Source organism: Chlorocebus sabaeus, chromosome 18, assembly GCF_047675955.1.
Source record: "Chlorocebus sabaeus isolate Y175 chromosome 18, mChlSab1.0.hap1, whole genome shotgun sequence".
NCBI lineage: Eukaryota > Metazoa > Chordata > Mammalia > Primates > Cercopithecidae > Chlorocebus > Chlorocebus sabaeus.
Window position 1 is genome coordinate 61410737 of NC_132921.1, and position 16936 is coordinate 61427672.

A 16936-nucleotide genomic window follows, 5' to 3' on the forward strand; every position below is an offset into this window, starting at 1 on the left:
GGGATTACAGGTGTGAGACACCGCACCCTGCCAACTTCTCTTTCATTAATAAGTTCATGCAGACCAGGCATGGTGGCTCACGCCTGTAATCCCAGCACTTTGGGAGGCCAAGGCGGGTGAATCACGAGGTCAGGAGTTCAAGACCAGCCTGGTCAAGATGGTGAAACCCCATCTCTACTAAAAATACAAAAATTAGCCAGATGTCTGGCGGGCACCTGTAATCCCAGCTATTTGGGAGGCTGAGGCACAGAACTGCCTGAACCTGGGAGGCAGAGGTTGCAGTGAGCCGAGATTGCGCCACTGCACTCCAGCCTAGGTGACAGAGCGAGACTCTATCTCAATAATAATAATAATTTCATCCAGTAAATATGATACTCTCTTGTTTAAACTGGGGAACTGGGGAAGATTTCAGGTCATGAAAGTGCATCTCTACTGCTTTTAAAGGCAAGAGGGAAAAGAGAAGGGCAAAGAAGAGGAGAAATAGTGGGAGAGGAAGGAAGAGAAGCAAGGTCAAATGGAAAAGTGCGTTGGAGGCAGACAGGGAAGCACATCACCCTTCCAGGAGCTCATTCATCCTAACTTCCTTATTACTGTCCTTTCTCTGACAAAGCTGAGTTCTACCAAGCTCTTAAAATTTTTTCAGGAATCTTTAATTCATCCAGAGTGTAGTAATATAATTTGGCTCTGTTTCCCCACCCAAATCTCATCTTGTAGCTCCCATAATTCCCATGTGGTATGGGATGGAGCCGGTGGGAGATGACTGAATTACGGGGACAGGTCTTTCCCATGCTGTTCTTGTGATAGCAAAAGTCTCATGAGATCTGATAGTATTTTAAGGGGGAGTTTCCCTGAATAAGCTGGCTGGAGAAATTTGCATAAGTAATGAGGAGTCCAATGTTAGTCCCCAAGACAATAGCGGAAAATGTCTCCAGGGCATGTCAGAGGTCTTCACGGCAGCCCCCCTCATCCACACACCTAGAGGCCTGGGAGGGAAAAGTGGTTTTGTGGGCTGGGCCATGTGCTGTGTGCAGCCTAGGGACTTGGACTCCTGTGTCCCAGCTGCTCCAGCCATGACTAAAAGGGGCCAATGTACAGCTTGGGCTGTTGCTTCAGAGGGTGGAAGCCCCAAGCCTTGGCAGCTTCCACATGGTGTTGAGCCTGTGGGTGCACAGAAGTCAAGAACTGAGGTTTGGGAACCTCTGCCTAGATTTCAGAAGATGTATGGAAATGCCTGGATGCCCAGGCAAAAGTTTGCTGCAGGGGCGGAGCCCTCATGGAGAACCTCTGCTAGGGCAGTGTGGAAGGGAAATGTGGGGTCAGACCCACCACACAGAGTTCCTACTGGGGCCTGTAGCCCCTTGGTTTTAGTCAATTTCTCCCATTTGGAATGGCTATATTTATCCAATGCCTGTACCCTCATTGTATCTAGGAAGAAACTAACTTGCTTTTGATTTTACCAGAAGGGACTTGCCTTGTCTCAGATGAGACTTTGGACTTTTGAGTTAATGCTGAAAAGAGTTGAGACTTTGGGGGACTGTTGGGAAGGCATAATTAGTTTTGAAATGTGAAGATATGAGATTTGGGAGGGGCCAGGGGTAGAAAGATACGGTTTGGCTCTGTATCTCCACCCAAATCTCATCTTGTAGCTCCCATAATTCCCACATGTTGTGGGAGGGACCCAGTAGGAGATGACTGAATTACAGGGGCTTTCCCGTGCTGTTCTTGTGACAGTGAGTAAGTCTCATGAGATCTGATATTATCAGAGGTTTCTGCTTTTACATCTTCCTCATTCTCTCTTTGCCTGTTGCCATTCATGTAAAATGTGACTTGCTCCTCCTTGCCTTATGCCATGATTGTGAGGCTTCCCCCGCTATGAGGAACTGTGAGTCCAATTAAACCTCTTTCTTTTGTAAATTTTCCCAGTCTCAGGTATGTCCTTATCAGCAGCATGAAAATGGACCAACATATGTAGTTAACATAAAACCAACGTGAAATCGATAAGAAAAGCTGAGGAAACAAGAAAAGGGTAGGAAAAGGTTACCAGTAAGAAGACGGCAAACGTTAGGGTCCCTGGGCTTTGGAATCACCTTTAACACATTTTCTTTTCTTTTCTTTTTTTTTTTTTTTTTTGAGACAAAGTCTCACTCTGTCACCCAGACAGGAGTGCAGTGGTGTGATCTTGGCTCACTGCAACCTCCAGCGCCTGGGTTCAAACAATTCTCCTGCCTCAGCCTCCCAAGTAGCTGGGATTACAGGCATGTGCTGCCAGGCCTGGCTAATTTTTGTATTTTTAGTAGCATGGGGTTTCACCATGTTGGCCAGGCTGGTCTCAAACTCCTGACCTCAAGCGATCCACCCACCTTGGCCTCCCAAAGTGTTGGGATTACAGGCGTGAGCCACCACGCCTGGCCACATTTAACACATTTCATTAGGTAACAATTATTCCTGTAGAAGGGAGACTCCATTTGCTCACTCTGAATCAATCACCTCGTTAGTTCCACATGGGAGTTGTCATGAACTAGCACAAACAGTGTGTACGGGTTCTGTTTCACTCTCCTCATAAAAACTTCAAACTTGGTTTGAATCTCATTGTCTAGACGAACAACATATTTTTCTGCTTTCTGATGGGCTGTCCCATTTTCCTCCAGACCCAAGTCTACAAGGACACCTGCCAAGAAGAAAAAAATTAATCTTTTAACACACTTTTACACATACACATACACACAGGAGACAGACTTGAGTTCACTGTCAGCTGACACCGGGTACCAACTGTATGAAGAGACTTACAGAGCAGATACTTTTTCCTTTTTATGTTCCCCATCACAGTATGAGGAGGAAATATCAGATATCCTTTTCTTCATAACACTGCTCGTCACCTCCCATCCCTGACACAAATACAGGGAACATTCTGGTACATGAGATAAAAGCAGATGAGTGTATGAGACCTTTGCTTCACTAAATTCTATTTGCATAAAAAGTGCTGCTGCTAATGGCTTCAACAGGCCATCCGGAAAAAAATTAAGCTTTGGGCTACAGCTCTTGACCAAATTAATATAAGCCTTCTTTACCCTAAATTTAGCAACAAAACATATACGAGAAAAGAAAAAACCAATATATTAATGTTCAAAGATACCACGTTAGACTGTGAGCTTTTTATGGTAGTGTTTTACTCATTTTTATACAGTGACCATCTTGCACAGTATTTAGAGCACTGGCAGACCTCAATGAATGTCGGATTTATGTACCAACTTAATAAACTGAACTGAATTAGTCATGATTGCTATATTATTCTCAATATGTTAGAAACTATGAAACTTTAATACTGTATCATTGTCTCTATCTATAATAAAATTCTTTTTTTTTTTTTTTTTTGAGATGGAGTCTCGCTCTGTCACCCAGGCTGGAGTGCAGTGGCGTGATCTCAGCTCACTGCAAGCTCTGCCTCCCAGGTTCACATCATTCTCCTGCCTCAGCCTCCCCAGTAGCTGGGACTACAGGCACCCGCCACCACGCCCAGCTAATTTTTTTGTATTTTTAGTAGAGACCGGGTTTCACCATGCTAGCCAGGATGGTCTCGATCTCCTGACCTCATGATTCGCCCACCTCGGCCTCCCAAAGTGCTGGGATTACAGGCTTGAGCCACCGCGCCCGGCCAATAAAATTACTTCTACACACATCTAAAGTAGTTTTAGGCACATAAAGCTGTTGTTGAGATAATTGATTAAAAGAGGAAATCTTCCTTTAAATAAAGAGACTTTTATGAATTACATTGACTTAATTTTATCTGTCTTTTAATATAAATGCAGCTCAATGAAGAATTACATGTAATTAATTAGCATCTAGATGCTGTAATACTAACAGGCCTAAATGGTATAACAGAAAAAAATGTTTTACCATATGAAAAATTCTTTACACCAGAAAAGGTGGACAGAAAGGTAATTTTGCTTCTAAACACTGTTCATTATGAGCCTTTACTCACCGATTGTTTTCAATTCTCACCCAAATGTAGTCAAATTTTGTTGTGAATATTTCCAAAAGCAATCAATCAAACATTTAATTTGGCAGATACTGTGATTTTTTTGAAAGTGGACTGTGGCCAGGTGTAGTGGCTTATGCCTGTAATCCCAGCACTTTGGGAGGCTAAGATGGGTGGATCACTTGAGGCCAGGAGTTCCAGACTAGCCTGGGCAACATAGTGAGACCTCATCTCTATAAAAAATACAAAAATTAGCTGGGTGTGGTGGCGCACGCCTGTAGTCCCAGCTACTCAGAAAGCTGAGGAGAATAGCTTCAACCCAGGAGGCCGAGGTTGTGGTGTGCCAAGATCACACCACTGCACTCCAGCCTGGGCAATAGAGTGAGATTCTGTTTCAAAAAAACAAAAAAAGAAACAAAAGAGAGGAAAAAACTCATTCAACATTCGATAGCTATTTATTGATCATCTATCTACTATGTGCCATGCCAGTTACTGTGCTAGGTCTGGGGAAACAGAGGGGAACAGGAGTAAGATCTAAATCTCATGGAGCTTATGATGGCGAAGACAGAAAATTTTGATGAGTGTCACGATGGAGACAAGGTACTATGGGGTAGGTAGAGGAAGCCAGCAGAGGCATCAGAGAAAGGACCTACTTAATCTCTAAAGTGTCTGTTTCCTTATCTGTAAAATAGGGAGTGCAGTACCAGTTACAAATTAGTCTGTATTTCCAGTTTATCCTTAGGAAATAAGCAGCATGAGTTAAGGCATCCTAAAAAGAAACGATTATAAATAATTCATAAAGAGGATAAAATACATTGTATTGATAATTAAGAGTTTGCTGCCTTTCAAAACAAATGAAGTAAAGACCAATTGTGGCTTTTTGGCTAAGATCAAGTGCAAAGATGACTGTGTATCTTTGACAGGTCAGTTGCATACATTCCCCTACTGGAAAAACAAAGTTGCAGAAATCTAAGAGGTTGTTTTCTTGACAATAACATGGTATATTAGTCCATAACTATGCAGGCTGCTGGCTCTGTCCTGAGCAGGCACATCAGAGCTACTTGATTGTTTTATTTCTAACTGGGTGTTTTTAGTAGATCATCCCTACTTTTAAATTGTGTTTTAGACTTTTATTTTTAAGTTTGTTTTTTTCCTCATAATGAAAGTGACAGATACTTATTTTGGAAAAACTGAACAGTATAGAGATACATTTAAAAAGAAAAACGTATCCATAATTATTTAATTCACTGCTTCCATTTTTGTGTTTTTTCCTGTTTTTTCTCTATGCATATTGTGCAGCCTGACTCACATTTTGTATATCCTGAGATATATGTGTGTGTGGGTGTATGTGTGTGTGTGTGTGTGTGTGTGTGTGTGTGTATATATTTGGCTTATAACTACAAAGTAAGAAACAAAACAAGTAAGAATAACACTATCATTGTTTACTAATAATATGTCTATGTAGAAAACACAAAATAATCTATGGATGAATCAATAAGAATTTAGTTGATGAATTCAAAATCAATTTACAAAGATCAGTTGCATTTCTGTACACAAGCAGTAGTTAGGAAGTGTACTTAAAAAAAAAATTTACAGGACGTTAAAAAAATATTACGTATCGGCCAGGCGCGGTGGCTCACGCCTGTAATCCCAGCACTTTGGGAGGCAGAGGCGGATGGATCATGAGGTCAGGAGATCGATACCATCCTGACTAACATGGTGAAACCCCATCTCTACTAAAAATTACACACAAAAAATTAGCCGGGCATGGTAGTGGGCGCCTGTAGTCCCAGCTACTCAGGAGGCTGAGGCAGGAGAATGGTGTGAACCCGGGAAGCAGAGCTTACAGTGAGCTGAGACTGTGCCATTGCACTCCAGCCTGGGCGACAGAGCAAGACTCCATCTAAAAGAAAAAAAAAATATCTATCTATCTATCTATCTATCTATCTATCTATCTATCTATCTATATATTATGTATCTAGGAATAAATCTTACAAAAGGTATGTAAGACCTTTATGGAGAAAATGATGAAACTATTAATTATGTTAAAAATGACCTAAATAGAGCTACATCATAAAATAAAGTTAAAATTGAATTTTCCTCAAACTTATCTACAGATTCAAAGTAATTCCAATAAAAATTACCTTTTTTTTTTTTTTTTTTTTAAAATTTAGAGACAAGAGCCTTGTTCTGTCACCCATGCTGAGTGTAGTAGTGTGATCACACCTCACTGTGGCCTTGAGCTACTGGGCTCAAGCTATCCTCCTGCCTTGGAGTCCTGAGTAGCTGGGCCTGCAGGCATGCGCCAGCATGCTTGGCTAAGTGTTTTTTTTTTTTTTTTTAAGAGATGGGGTCTCACTATGTTGCCCATGCTGGTCTCAAACTCCTGGCCTCAAGCACTCCTCCAGCTTTGGTCTCTCAAAGCACTGGCATTATAGGCATGATCCTGGCCCAACAGGTTTTTTAAAAAAAATTTTACTTGAAAAAATGTTTTTTAAAATGTATATGGCCGAGCAAAGAACCAAAAAGAGTCAAGATAATTCTGAAGTAGAAAACATGGGAGAGGTTTGTCTCACTGGAAATTAAGAATTTCTTTGTTAATAAGACAGTGGTTTGGGCATAGAGGTAGGAGTTAGTAATTGTGTAATTACCAGAAAAAAATTAAAGATGTGAAGATATTGCAGATAATGAGAACTAGGTTTTTTCCTGTCAGAGAAAGAAGTTACAAATAACTCCTATTTTTAAACACAGATCAGTAGATACAGAAATAAAGAGGTATATGTGTGCATTCATGGGTTAATATACATATACATGATTTCCTAGCTCTGTCTGCTGAGTGGGCTTAGGCACAATGACATCCTAGTAGCAATGGGCACACTTAACACCCAAATTTTGATTTCTAAATACCATTCTTCAATACAAGGAATCAGGTTTCTTGGAAAAAAGGTTAATCCCAGTGTTGAGGCAGAAAAATAAAAGTAAACCTAGAATGTGTTATGGTTTCAGAAAGCAAGAAAACAGTATGTGAAAATGGATGATAGTATGTTAAAAAAAAACAAAACACAAGGGCCTGCCCGAAGGAGCCTCCAATGGCCAATGCTGGAAAATTTGAGCAAAATAATAATGATCATCAGAATAGTGCTGGAAATAACCCTCAGAATAAAAATGACCTGTATTCATAAATACATACATAAATGAGGAGGAACAGCTTTTCCTTACAGAATTTAACTAACGAACTCTTACTAGTAAATGTAGGGAAAAAATGACAGAAAATCATCATCTTGGAAATACCACAATAAATTGCAGGCAAGATCCACTAATGGATGCAGAAATTAGTGGCTGAAAGTTTGATGAAAACAGGATATTACCATTGCTCAAAATATTTCCACAAGATTTTAAATCAATTCCAAAGAATTGAAGAAACCAGTAACTTTACGATGCAGAAACTTGGCAGACATACCTTAATCAAGTGATCAAGGTTAACATCACCAACAATAAAACATCAACCTCATGTACTCCCTGACATGATGCAATCAGGACACAGTATCACTTTTATGGTTTTCTTGCCCAAAACTCAAAACTCAATTAAATTATGAGAAAAACATTCCCTACACAAAACAACTGATTAGTATTCACTTAAGTTCATGAAAAGCTAGGAAAGACTGAAGAAAAGTCATAGATCGGAGGAGATGAAAAGGACATAACTGAATGCAATGTGTGAACCTGGATTGGAACCTGGAACAGGAAAAACAACATGAAGAGAAAGACTGGGGAGATTTCCATTAACAGTATCATTCTGGCATTGATTTCCTGCTCTGATAATTGTATTATAGTTAGGTAAGTTGTTAACTTTAAGAGAAATTGAGTGAAGGGTTTAGCGAACTCTATGATTTTTTAACAGCTTTAGTGATTGATATAAGCATGTATTCACATATAATTTACCCATTTATAGTGCATAATTCAATGGCTTTTAGTATATATTCATGGAGCTGGACAACAGTCACCACAATTTTAAAACATTTTCATCACCTCCTAAGGAAACTCCATATATTTAACCCCTCAATTCTTCCCTCAACACCCCCAATCCCCAGGCAATCAGAGTCTACTTTGTGTCTCTATAGACTGGCTTATTCTAGACATTTCATGTAAGTGGAATTGTACAAGATGCAATCTTGTGTGATTGGCTTCTTTGATTTGGAATAATGTTTTCAAGTTTCATCCATGTTGTAGTACGCATCAATACTTTCTTTCTCTTTATTGTTTATATTCCCCTGTATGGATATACCACATTTTATTTTATTTATCCATTCATCACTTGGTGGATATCTGGGTTTTTCTGCTTTTGGGCTATTATGAATAATGTTGCAATGAACATTTGCATACAAGTTTTTGCATGCACGTATATTTTCACTTCTCTCTCATTTCAGATTTTTTTTTTTTTTTTTTTTTTTGAGACAGAGTCTCATTCTGTCGCCTTGCTCTGTTGCCCAGGCTGGAGTGCAGCTGTGCAGTCTCGGCTCACTGCAAGCTCCACCTCTTGGGTTCACGCCATTCTCCTGCCTCAGCCTCCCAAGTAGCTGGGACTACAGGCACCCGCCACCACGCCTGGCTAATTTTTTTGTATTTTTAGTAGAGACGGGGTTTCACTGTGTTAGCCAGGATGGTCTCGATCTCCTGACCTTGTGATCCACCCACCTCGGCCTCCCAAAGTGCTGGGATTACAGGTGTCAGCCACCGCGCCCGGCTCATTTAATATCAGAGTGGAACTGCTGGATCATAGAGTAACTCTATATTTAATCATCTGAGCAACCACTAGACTGTTTTCTAAAGTTGTTGTGCCATTTTAAATTCCTAACAGCAGTGTATGAGGTTCCAATTTCTCCACATATTCGACAATTGTTACTACCTCTCTTTTATGGGTCATCCTAGTAGGGTGTGTAGTAGTCTCTCATTGTGGTTTTGATTCGCATTTCTCCAATGGCTAATGATGAACATCTTTTCATGTGTTCGTTGGCCATTCATGTATCTCCTTTGGATAGATGCTTATTCAGATCCTTCATCCATATGTTAATTAAACAATTTGTGTTTATTATTGAGTTTTTTTTTAAATTATACTTCAAGTTCTAGGGTACATGTGCACAACGTGCAGGTTTGTTACATATGTATACATGAGCCATGTTGGTGTGCTGCACCCATTAACTCGTCATTTACATTAGGTGTATCTCCTAATGCTATCCCTCCCCACTCCCCCCTCCCCACAATAGGACCCGGTGTGTAATGTTCCCCTTCCTGTGAGTTGTAACAGGTCTTTGAATATTGTAGATATAGTGCCGTACCAGATAAATGATTTCCAAATAGTTTCCCCCATTCTGTGGCTTGTCTTTTCACTTTCTTCCTGATGTCCTTTGAAGTACGAATATTTTAAATTTTGAGGATTGTCCAGTTTATGTATAAAAGTTTATGCTTTTGGTGTCATATGTAAGAAATAATTATTAGTATTCCAAGGTCACAAACATTTATACCCATTTTCTTCTAAGAATTTTGTAATTGTAGCTGCTACATTTAGGTCTTTGATCCATTTTGAGTTATTTTTTGTATGTGAGGTAGAGGTCAAACTTCATTCTTTTGCATGTGGACATTCAGTTGTCCCAGCATCATTCATTGAAAAGACTATTCTTTCTCTGTTAAACTGTTTTGGCACCCTTGTCAAAATTGAATTGAGGTTTACTTCTGGAATCTCAACATCATCTTGTTTATCTATATGTTTATCATTTTATCATCGCCACACTGTCTTGAGTACAGTAGCTTATACAGTTTACTAGAGCTTAAAATGGGGAAGTGAGAGTCCTCCAACTTTATTCTTCTTCAATAATGTTTTGGGTATTCTGGGTCCCTCAAATTTCCACATGAATTTTAGAATCAGCTTGTAAATTTCTGCAAAGAAGCCAGCTGGGATTTTGGTAGGGGATGCACTGAATCTGTAGACCAATTTGGGGGAATATGGTCACCTTAAAAATATTAATATATCTTCAATTTTATAAATATAAATGTCTTTTCATTTATTTAGGTCTTCTTTAATTTCATTCAGCAATGCTTCATTATTTCAGAGGATAAGCTTTGCACTTCTTTTGTCAAATTCATTCCTATGTATTTTATTCTTTTTGATATTCTTGTAATTAAAATTTTCTTAATTTCATTTTCAGATCCCTTGTACTATTTTTGCAACTTTTTGCATGTCTAAAATTATTTTAAAATAAAAAAATTTTAAGGAGGCATGAGCATACCAAATATTTACTGAAGCACATACATTGCAGGTGGGAGTGTAAACATAATCACTTTGGAAAAAAGTTAGCATTCTTTGATAAAATTTAAAATGTTCATAACCTGTGCTCCAACAATTCTATTCCCAGAGAAGCTCTTATATGTGTACTAGCACTGTTTGAAGAAATAAAAAAACTAGAAACATTGCAAGTGTACATCAGTAGTAGAATTGTGCTTTTTAAAAGATATGTGGTGTATTTACATAGAAGAATACTAAAAATCAGTGAAGTGAATGAATTACAGCTACAAACAACAGCAGGAACAACTTCAGGGACATAACATTAAGCATAAAAAATAAATCACAGGAGAATACATAGAATGTAGTTCCACTTAGGTTTAAAGTATATGAAATTAAGCACATATTGTTTAAAAGTTAAGGCATTATGGTAAAACTACAAATAAAAGCGAGGGAATGATAAACACAAAATTCAGCGTAATGGTTACCTTTGAAAAGAGAGGGACATTAGCATCGGGGAGATCCACCAGGGAGGAACGGTCTTTCGTGTTCCTTATTTTGGTGGGTAATGAGTGCTCATTCCATTGTGATTTAAAAAATATCCTTTATAAATGTGATCTATTCAATAATTAAAACTTCTTAAAAAGGGGGAATGTAAATTACCTATCCATGTTTTAGAAACTATTTGAGGACAATAACTCTCCGGAATGCCATCTGACAGATACATCAACAATGAATAGCAACTATTTTAACTTCACATTCTATTTTGACTACTACAGAAATGGAAAGATTAGTGCCATAAATGCCTGTATCCTCTTTAGTTAGATGAATCAGTTGTTAATGTTTTGCTACATTTGCTTTTGCTATGTTACTTTTTATTGTTTTGTTTTTGCAAAATAATTTGGAAATAAGTAACATATATCATAATACTTTACCCCTAAATCCTTCAATATGCTCTTCCTAAGAGCAAAGGCATTCTCCTATATAACCACAATATCATTATTACATTTATGAAACTGAACCAACATCAGTATAATATTCTTTAATACACAGCCCATATTCGAGTTTCAGTAATTGTCCCAGAGCTGTGTTTTAATTTTTTATATTTTAGTCAAGTATCCAATTAAGAATTAAGCATGGGTTTTGGGGCTGGGGAGAGTAGGTTTGTTAAAGGACACAAAATTTCAGTTAGACAGGAGGAAAAGTTCAGAGAATTGATTATACAACATGGTAATTTTAGTTAATAATATTTTATACTCGAAAACTGCTGAGAGTAGATTTTAAATGTTCTTCACCACAAACAAATATTAAGTATGTGAGGTAATGGATATGTTCATTAGTTTGATTTAGCCATTCCATAATGTTTACTTAACACATCATGTTCCATATAAAAATATATATACAATCTTTGTCCATTAAAAAATAAATGAGTTAAGTATCATACTTGGTTGTCATGTCTCTTTATTCTCCATGTTTAAAACACCCAAACAGCCTCCCTGACTTTTCTTTTATCTATTTTTCTTTTTAATCTTTCAAGACGTTATTTTTTAAAACTCAAGCTAATTGTTTTGTAAGATGCCACACCATCTGGATCTGTCTGGAAGCTTCCCTGTGACCAGACTCAGGTTAAACAGTTTTGGAAATTATACCTCATAGGTGACATTGTGTGCTTTTTTGCACATAATGTCAGTTTGTCCCATAACTGGAGATGCCAAATTTTAATTACTTAGTTATGGCAGTGTCTACTGCCAGACCTCTCCATTGTAGAGAGATACCTTTCCCTCTTTGTTAGCTTTTAATCCATAGGATGATACTTTGAGACTTTGTGAATATTTGTTCCCTAATTACTTTTTTTTTTTTTTTTTTTTTGAGATGGAGTCTCTCTCTGTCCCCAGGCTGGAGTGCAGTGGCGTGATCTGGGCTCACTGCAACCTCTGCCTCCTGAGTTCAAGTGATTCTCCTGCCTCAGCCTCCCGAGTAGCTGGGACTACAGGCATGCGCCACCACGCCCGGTTAATTTTTGTATTTTTAGTAGAGATGGGGTTTCACCATATTGACCAGGATAGTCTCGATCTCTTGACCTCGTGATCTACCCCCTTCGGCCTCCCAAAGTGCTGGGATTACAGGCATGAGCCACTGTGTCCGGCCCCCATAATGACATTTTATTCAATGGCTTTAGTATCCATCTTTGTCAGAATCAATAATTACACATTGGTACTACAAAGTGGGGATTTTCTAATTCCATCATGTTTCCTGCATTTATTAACTGGCACTCTTCTGTAGAGAAGGCATTTGCCTAACGTCTCACTTCTCCTGCTCCTTTTATTTTTTAGTATTGCTCTGGACTCGTGGGTTTTAAAAAAATTTTCAATAGGTTGCAATCCATTGCTATTATTCCTTGTGATGCTCAAAATTTCCAAATTTAGCCATAAATCCCCTCAAGCAGGCTGCTATGTCTTTTTGGCATGCTCCAATCAATCTTTGCACTTTCTCACTTTCTGGCACAACAAAATGTTCCAGAAACGTTTCCACCTCAGAGCTGGGACAGTGGGGAATGGTGTTAAGAAGCCCAAACCTAAATGCTCCACGTGCTCACAGATAGGAGTCTGAGACCAGCTGAGCAACGTGGTGAGATCTCATCTCTAAAAAAAAGTTAGCCAGGTGTGGTGACACATGCCTGCAGTCCCAAATACTTGGGAGGCTGAGGTGGGAGGATCATCTGAGCCTGAAAGTTCGAGGCTGGAATGAGGCATGATCATGCCACTGCACTCCAACCTGGGCAACAGAGTGAGACCCTGTCTTTCAGTGGACAGAAGTATTTTTCTTTTTTCAAATTATGACTTCACCTTTTTATCGCCAACTTAAACCTAAAATGAGTATTTCTTATTTTCCCATTTCACATTTGAAGTTCCCATCTTTCATTTGAGAACCCTGGTTTTCAACATTAAACTGAAAGCACCACCAGGTGCGGTGGCTCACGCCTGTAAACCCAGCACTTTGGGAGGCCGAGGTGGTCGGATCACGAGGTAAGGAGATACAGACCATCCTGGCTAACACGGTGAAACCCCGTCTCTACTAAAAATACAAAAAAAACTAGCCAGGCGAGGTGGCGGGCGCCTGTAGTCCCAGCTACTCAGGAGGCTGAGGCAGGAGAATGGCGGGAACCCGGGAGGCGGAGCTTGCAGTGAGCCAAGATCGCGCCACTGCACTCCAGCCTGGGCGACAGAGCGAGACTCCATCTCATAAAAAAAAAACATTAAACTATTTACCTGTCTGCTCTCTCCTATGACATACACAAAATAGTTTTAAATTTATCAGTAATACTCCCAATAACAAACACTCTAATTAAAATTTAAGATTTCTTTCCAATCTTTTCAACCCCATAGGATATGTCACATTAACAACATACAGTAAGGAAACTGTTAAAAAATTACTTGAATTAATTCTTTTTGCTGTGTGGTTAATATTGTCAATGTGATATGCAGTTAGGTTCCTTCACTTGTTTGTATTAAATTTTAAGTTTGCCTTTCCCCATTATTTTATTTTTGAATATATAAATCATTTTTCAAGGCTAAAAAGTCAAAATTATAGTCATTCCATACCTATCTCTTCTATCCCATAGATAAACTTTTTCATTAGGCCAGGCACAGTGGCTCACATCTGTAATCCCAGCACTTTGGGAGGCCAAGTGGGTGGATCACCTTAGGTCAACGGTTCGAGACCAGCCTGGTCAACATGGCAAAACCCCGTCTCTACCAAAAATACAAAAATTAGCTGGGTGTGGTGGTGTGTACCTGTAATCCCAGCTACTCTGGAGGCTGAGGCAGGAGGATCACTTGAACCTGGGAGGCGGAGGTCACAGTGAGCCAAGATCGCACCACTGCACTCCAGCCTGGGTGACAGAGCAATACTCCACAAAACAAAAAGAACAAATAAACTTTTTCATTAGCTTCTGACTTAGCTTTCATGCTTTGTTTTGTTTTTCAAAAATAAGCAGAGGTAAGGAATCTGAAAATGTCAGAAGCACTGAGCAATGGCCAGTCTAAGAAAGGTCATTTTCATTCTGTTTCCTTACTAACTTAATTTATCACAGTTCTACGGAATTAAACAAGTTTATTTTCTAGTGAATCATAAGCAAATTGTCACATCTTTCCAACTCCACAATAAAACGTGGGTATCAGCAGGGCGCACTTGTGGCACTGACGATGGTACTAAGAGATCCAGGGTTGTGTCTAAATACTAAATCTCACTTTTGACATGAGTGGGAATGTAGGAGCACCAGTAACTCTTCTTCCTTCCTGACATTTTGCAACTCATTGAGTTCTAGAACAGAGCCAGTGGTGGCTAGGAGTCACCGTGTTCCCTATTAATCTAACCTAAAGGTTTAGATTAATAACCTTTTAGGGAACACATTAACTAATGTCTCTTACTCTTGGCCAAAGTAGATTTCTGGAACATGGGTTTTAATGACTAAATTTGTTTTTGCCAGAGGGCTAGCAAACCTTAAATATTATTTCTGTGTTTGCCTTTCAAAATAGATTTGAACTTAAAATTCAACACAATGTTGAATATTTGTTCAGCAAATATTCATGCATAGTAAAATATTCATTTTACTTTCTGGCTGAAGAGAAAGATCATTAATAAGCACACAACTACAACACACAGTGTGTTGAGTGCCACGGCTGGAGAACTGCAGGGTGTGTGCGTGAGCACCACGCACACACACACACAGTGGGAGAAAAGCTGGGAAGGAGCGTGCCCGGGCAGCCAGAGGAACCAGAAGGAATCTAACGAAAGGAATGGAGGTCTCCAGTGTTGCCAAAAGCTCAGATAAGGACCAAAAAGGTCGGTGATACTGGCAAGGGTGCTGTGAGGGTGGAAGCCAGTTTGCCAAGCGTCGGGGAGTGACTGGGAGATGGAGGTAACGATGGACTGCCCTCTTGGTTTGGCACTTGGGAGGAGGAGGGGAGCTGGAGAGCCAGGTGAGACTAACAGAGTCTTGGTTTGTCTTTGGGAGAGTGGAGCAGGTTGACACTGATGGAATGAGACCCCAGAGAGAAAAAAGTTGAAGCAATGAGAGAGAAGAAAAGCAATAGCGTGAGGTCCCTCAAAGGTGGAAACTATATCTGGGGTGAGGTGTGTGGGTCAGGCTGAAACAGAGCAGGGCAGCTCCTCCACTGATCAGCAGGGAAGGGGAAAAGACAGGTGTCTACACAGGTTTCTAGATTCCCAGGCAGGAAGTTGTTGTTGTTGTTGTTGTTGTTTTTGAGACGGAGTCTCACTGTGTCACCTAGGTTGGTGGAGTGCAGTGGTGTGATCTCAGTTCACTGCAACCTCCAACTCCCAGGTTCAAGTGATTCTCATGCCTCAGCCTCCCAAATAGCTGGGATTACAGGTACGCACCCCCACACCCAGCTAATTTTTGAATTTTTAGTAAAGACAGGGTTTCACTATGTTGGCCCAGCTGGTCTTGAACTCCTGACCTCAGGTGATCCACCTGACTCAGCCTCCCAAAGTGCTGGGATTATAGGCATGAGCTACCATGCTGGGCCTAAAGCCAAGTTTTTATCTAAAGTTTTTGTTTTTTTTTTCTTTGGGTGTAGCATGGTCATTTGCTAAGAGAGAAGGATGAGGGATGAAGTCTGGGGTTTGAGGAGTGAAATGGAGTCCATGATAGCCACTGTGGAGAATGAGAGAGAGAACCAACTAAGGAACCAAAAAAGGGCTGTGTGTGGTGGCTCATGCCTGTAATCCCAGCACTTTGGGAGGCCGAGGTGGGTGGATCACCTGAGGTCAGGAGTTCAAGACCAGCCTGACCAACATGGTGAAACCCCATCTCCATTAAAAATACAAAAATTAGGCCGGGAGTGGTGGCTCACACCTGTAATCCCAGCACTTTGGGAGGCCAAGGTGGGTGGGTCACCTGAGGTCAGGAGTTCGAGACCAGCCTGACCAACATGGTGAAACCACGTCTATACTAAACATACAAAAAAATTGGCCAGGCTTGGTGGTGCATGCCTGTAATCCCAGCTACTCAGGAGGCTGAGGCAGAAGAATCGTTTGAACCTGGGAGGCAGAGGTTGCAGTGAGCCAAGACTGTGCCATTGCACTCGAGCCTGGGCAACAAAAGTGAAACTCTGTCTCGAGAAAAAAAAATTAGCTGGGAGTGGTAGCACATGCCTGTAATCTCAGCTACTCGGGAGGCTGAGGCAGGAGAATCACTTGAACCTGGGAGGTGGAGTTTGCAGTAAGCCAAGATTGCGCCATTGTACTCCAGCCTAGGCCACAAGAGCAAAACTCAGTCTCAAAATAAAAAACAAACAGCAAAAAAAACAAACAAGAATTTAGCATGGCATCAACTGGAAAGATCGATTCTTTCCCACACAGTGATAAGATGTTGAATATGCCGCAAAGGAGAGTGTGGCCTGAAATTGGGAACATCTGAATGGGTGATTCCAGGATTTCCAGGATTAGGCAGAGTCCAGGGCATGACGAAGGGGCAGTGGCTGTGGCTATGGTGAAGCAGGGGGCAAATGTGCCTGAGGGTGAGAACGGAAGGTACTGAGAGTTGGGTACTGGCTAGGCCATCCCTCGGATAGCAATGCATGTGCTGGGTTATGCTTGCACAGAGCAATCTCTTGTTTTTTCTCTACCTCAGGACAGAGTAGTTTCCCAGTACATTC

General features: G+C 40.3%; 1 protein-coding gene across 5 annotated transcripts in view; it reads right to left on the reverse strand.

The window, feature by feature from the left end:
• Nucleotides 1-16936, reverse strand: part of GREB1L (GREB1 like retinoic acid receptor coactivator) — a 294500-nt gene that overhangs the window by 48010 nt on the left and 229554 nt on the right. For all 5 annotated transcript variants that reach the window (XM_037982457.2, XM_037982458.2, XM_037982456.2 and 2 more), the window contains one exon: nt 2488-2668. In XM_037982457.2, the coding sequence (XP_037838385.1) occupies nt 2488-2668 (181 nt within the window). The remainder of the gene's footprint in view (nt 1-2487; nt 2669-16936) is intronic.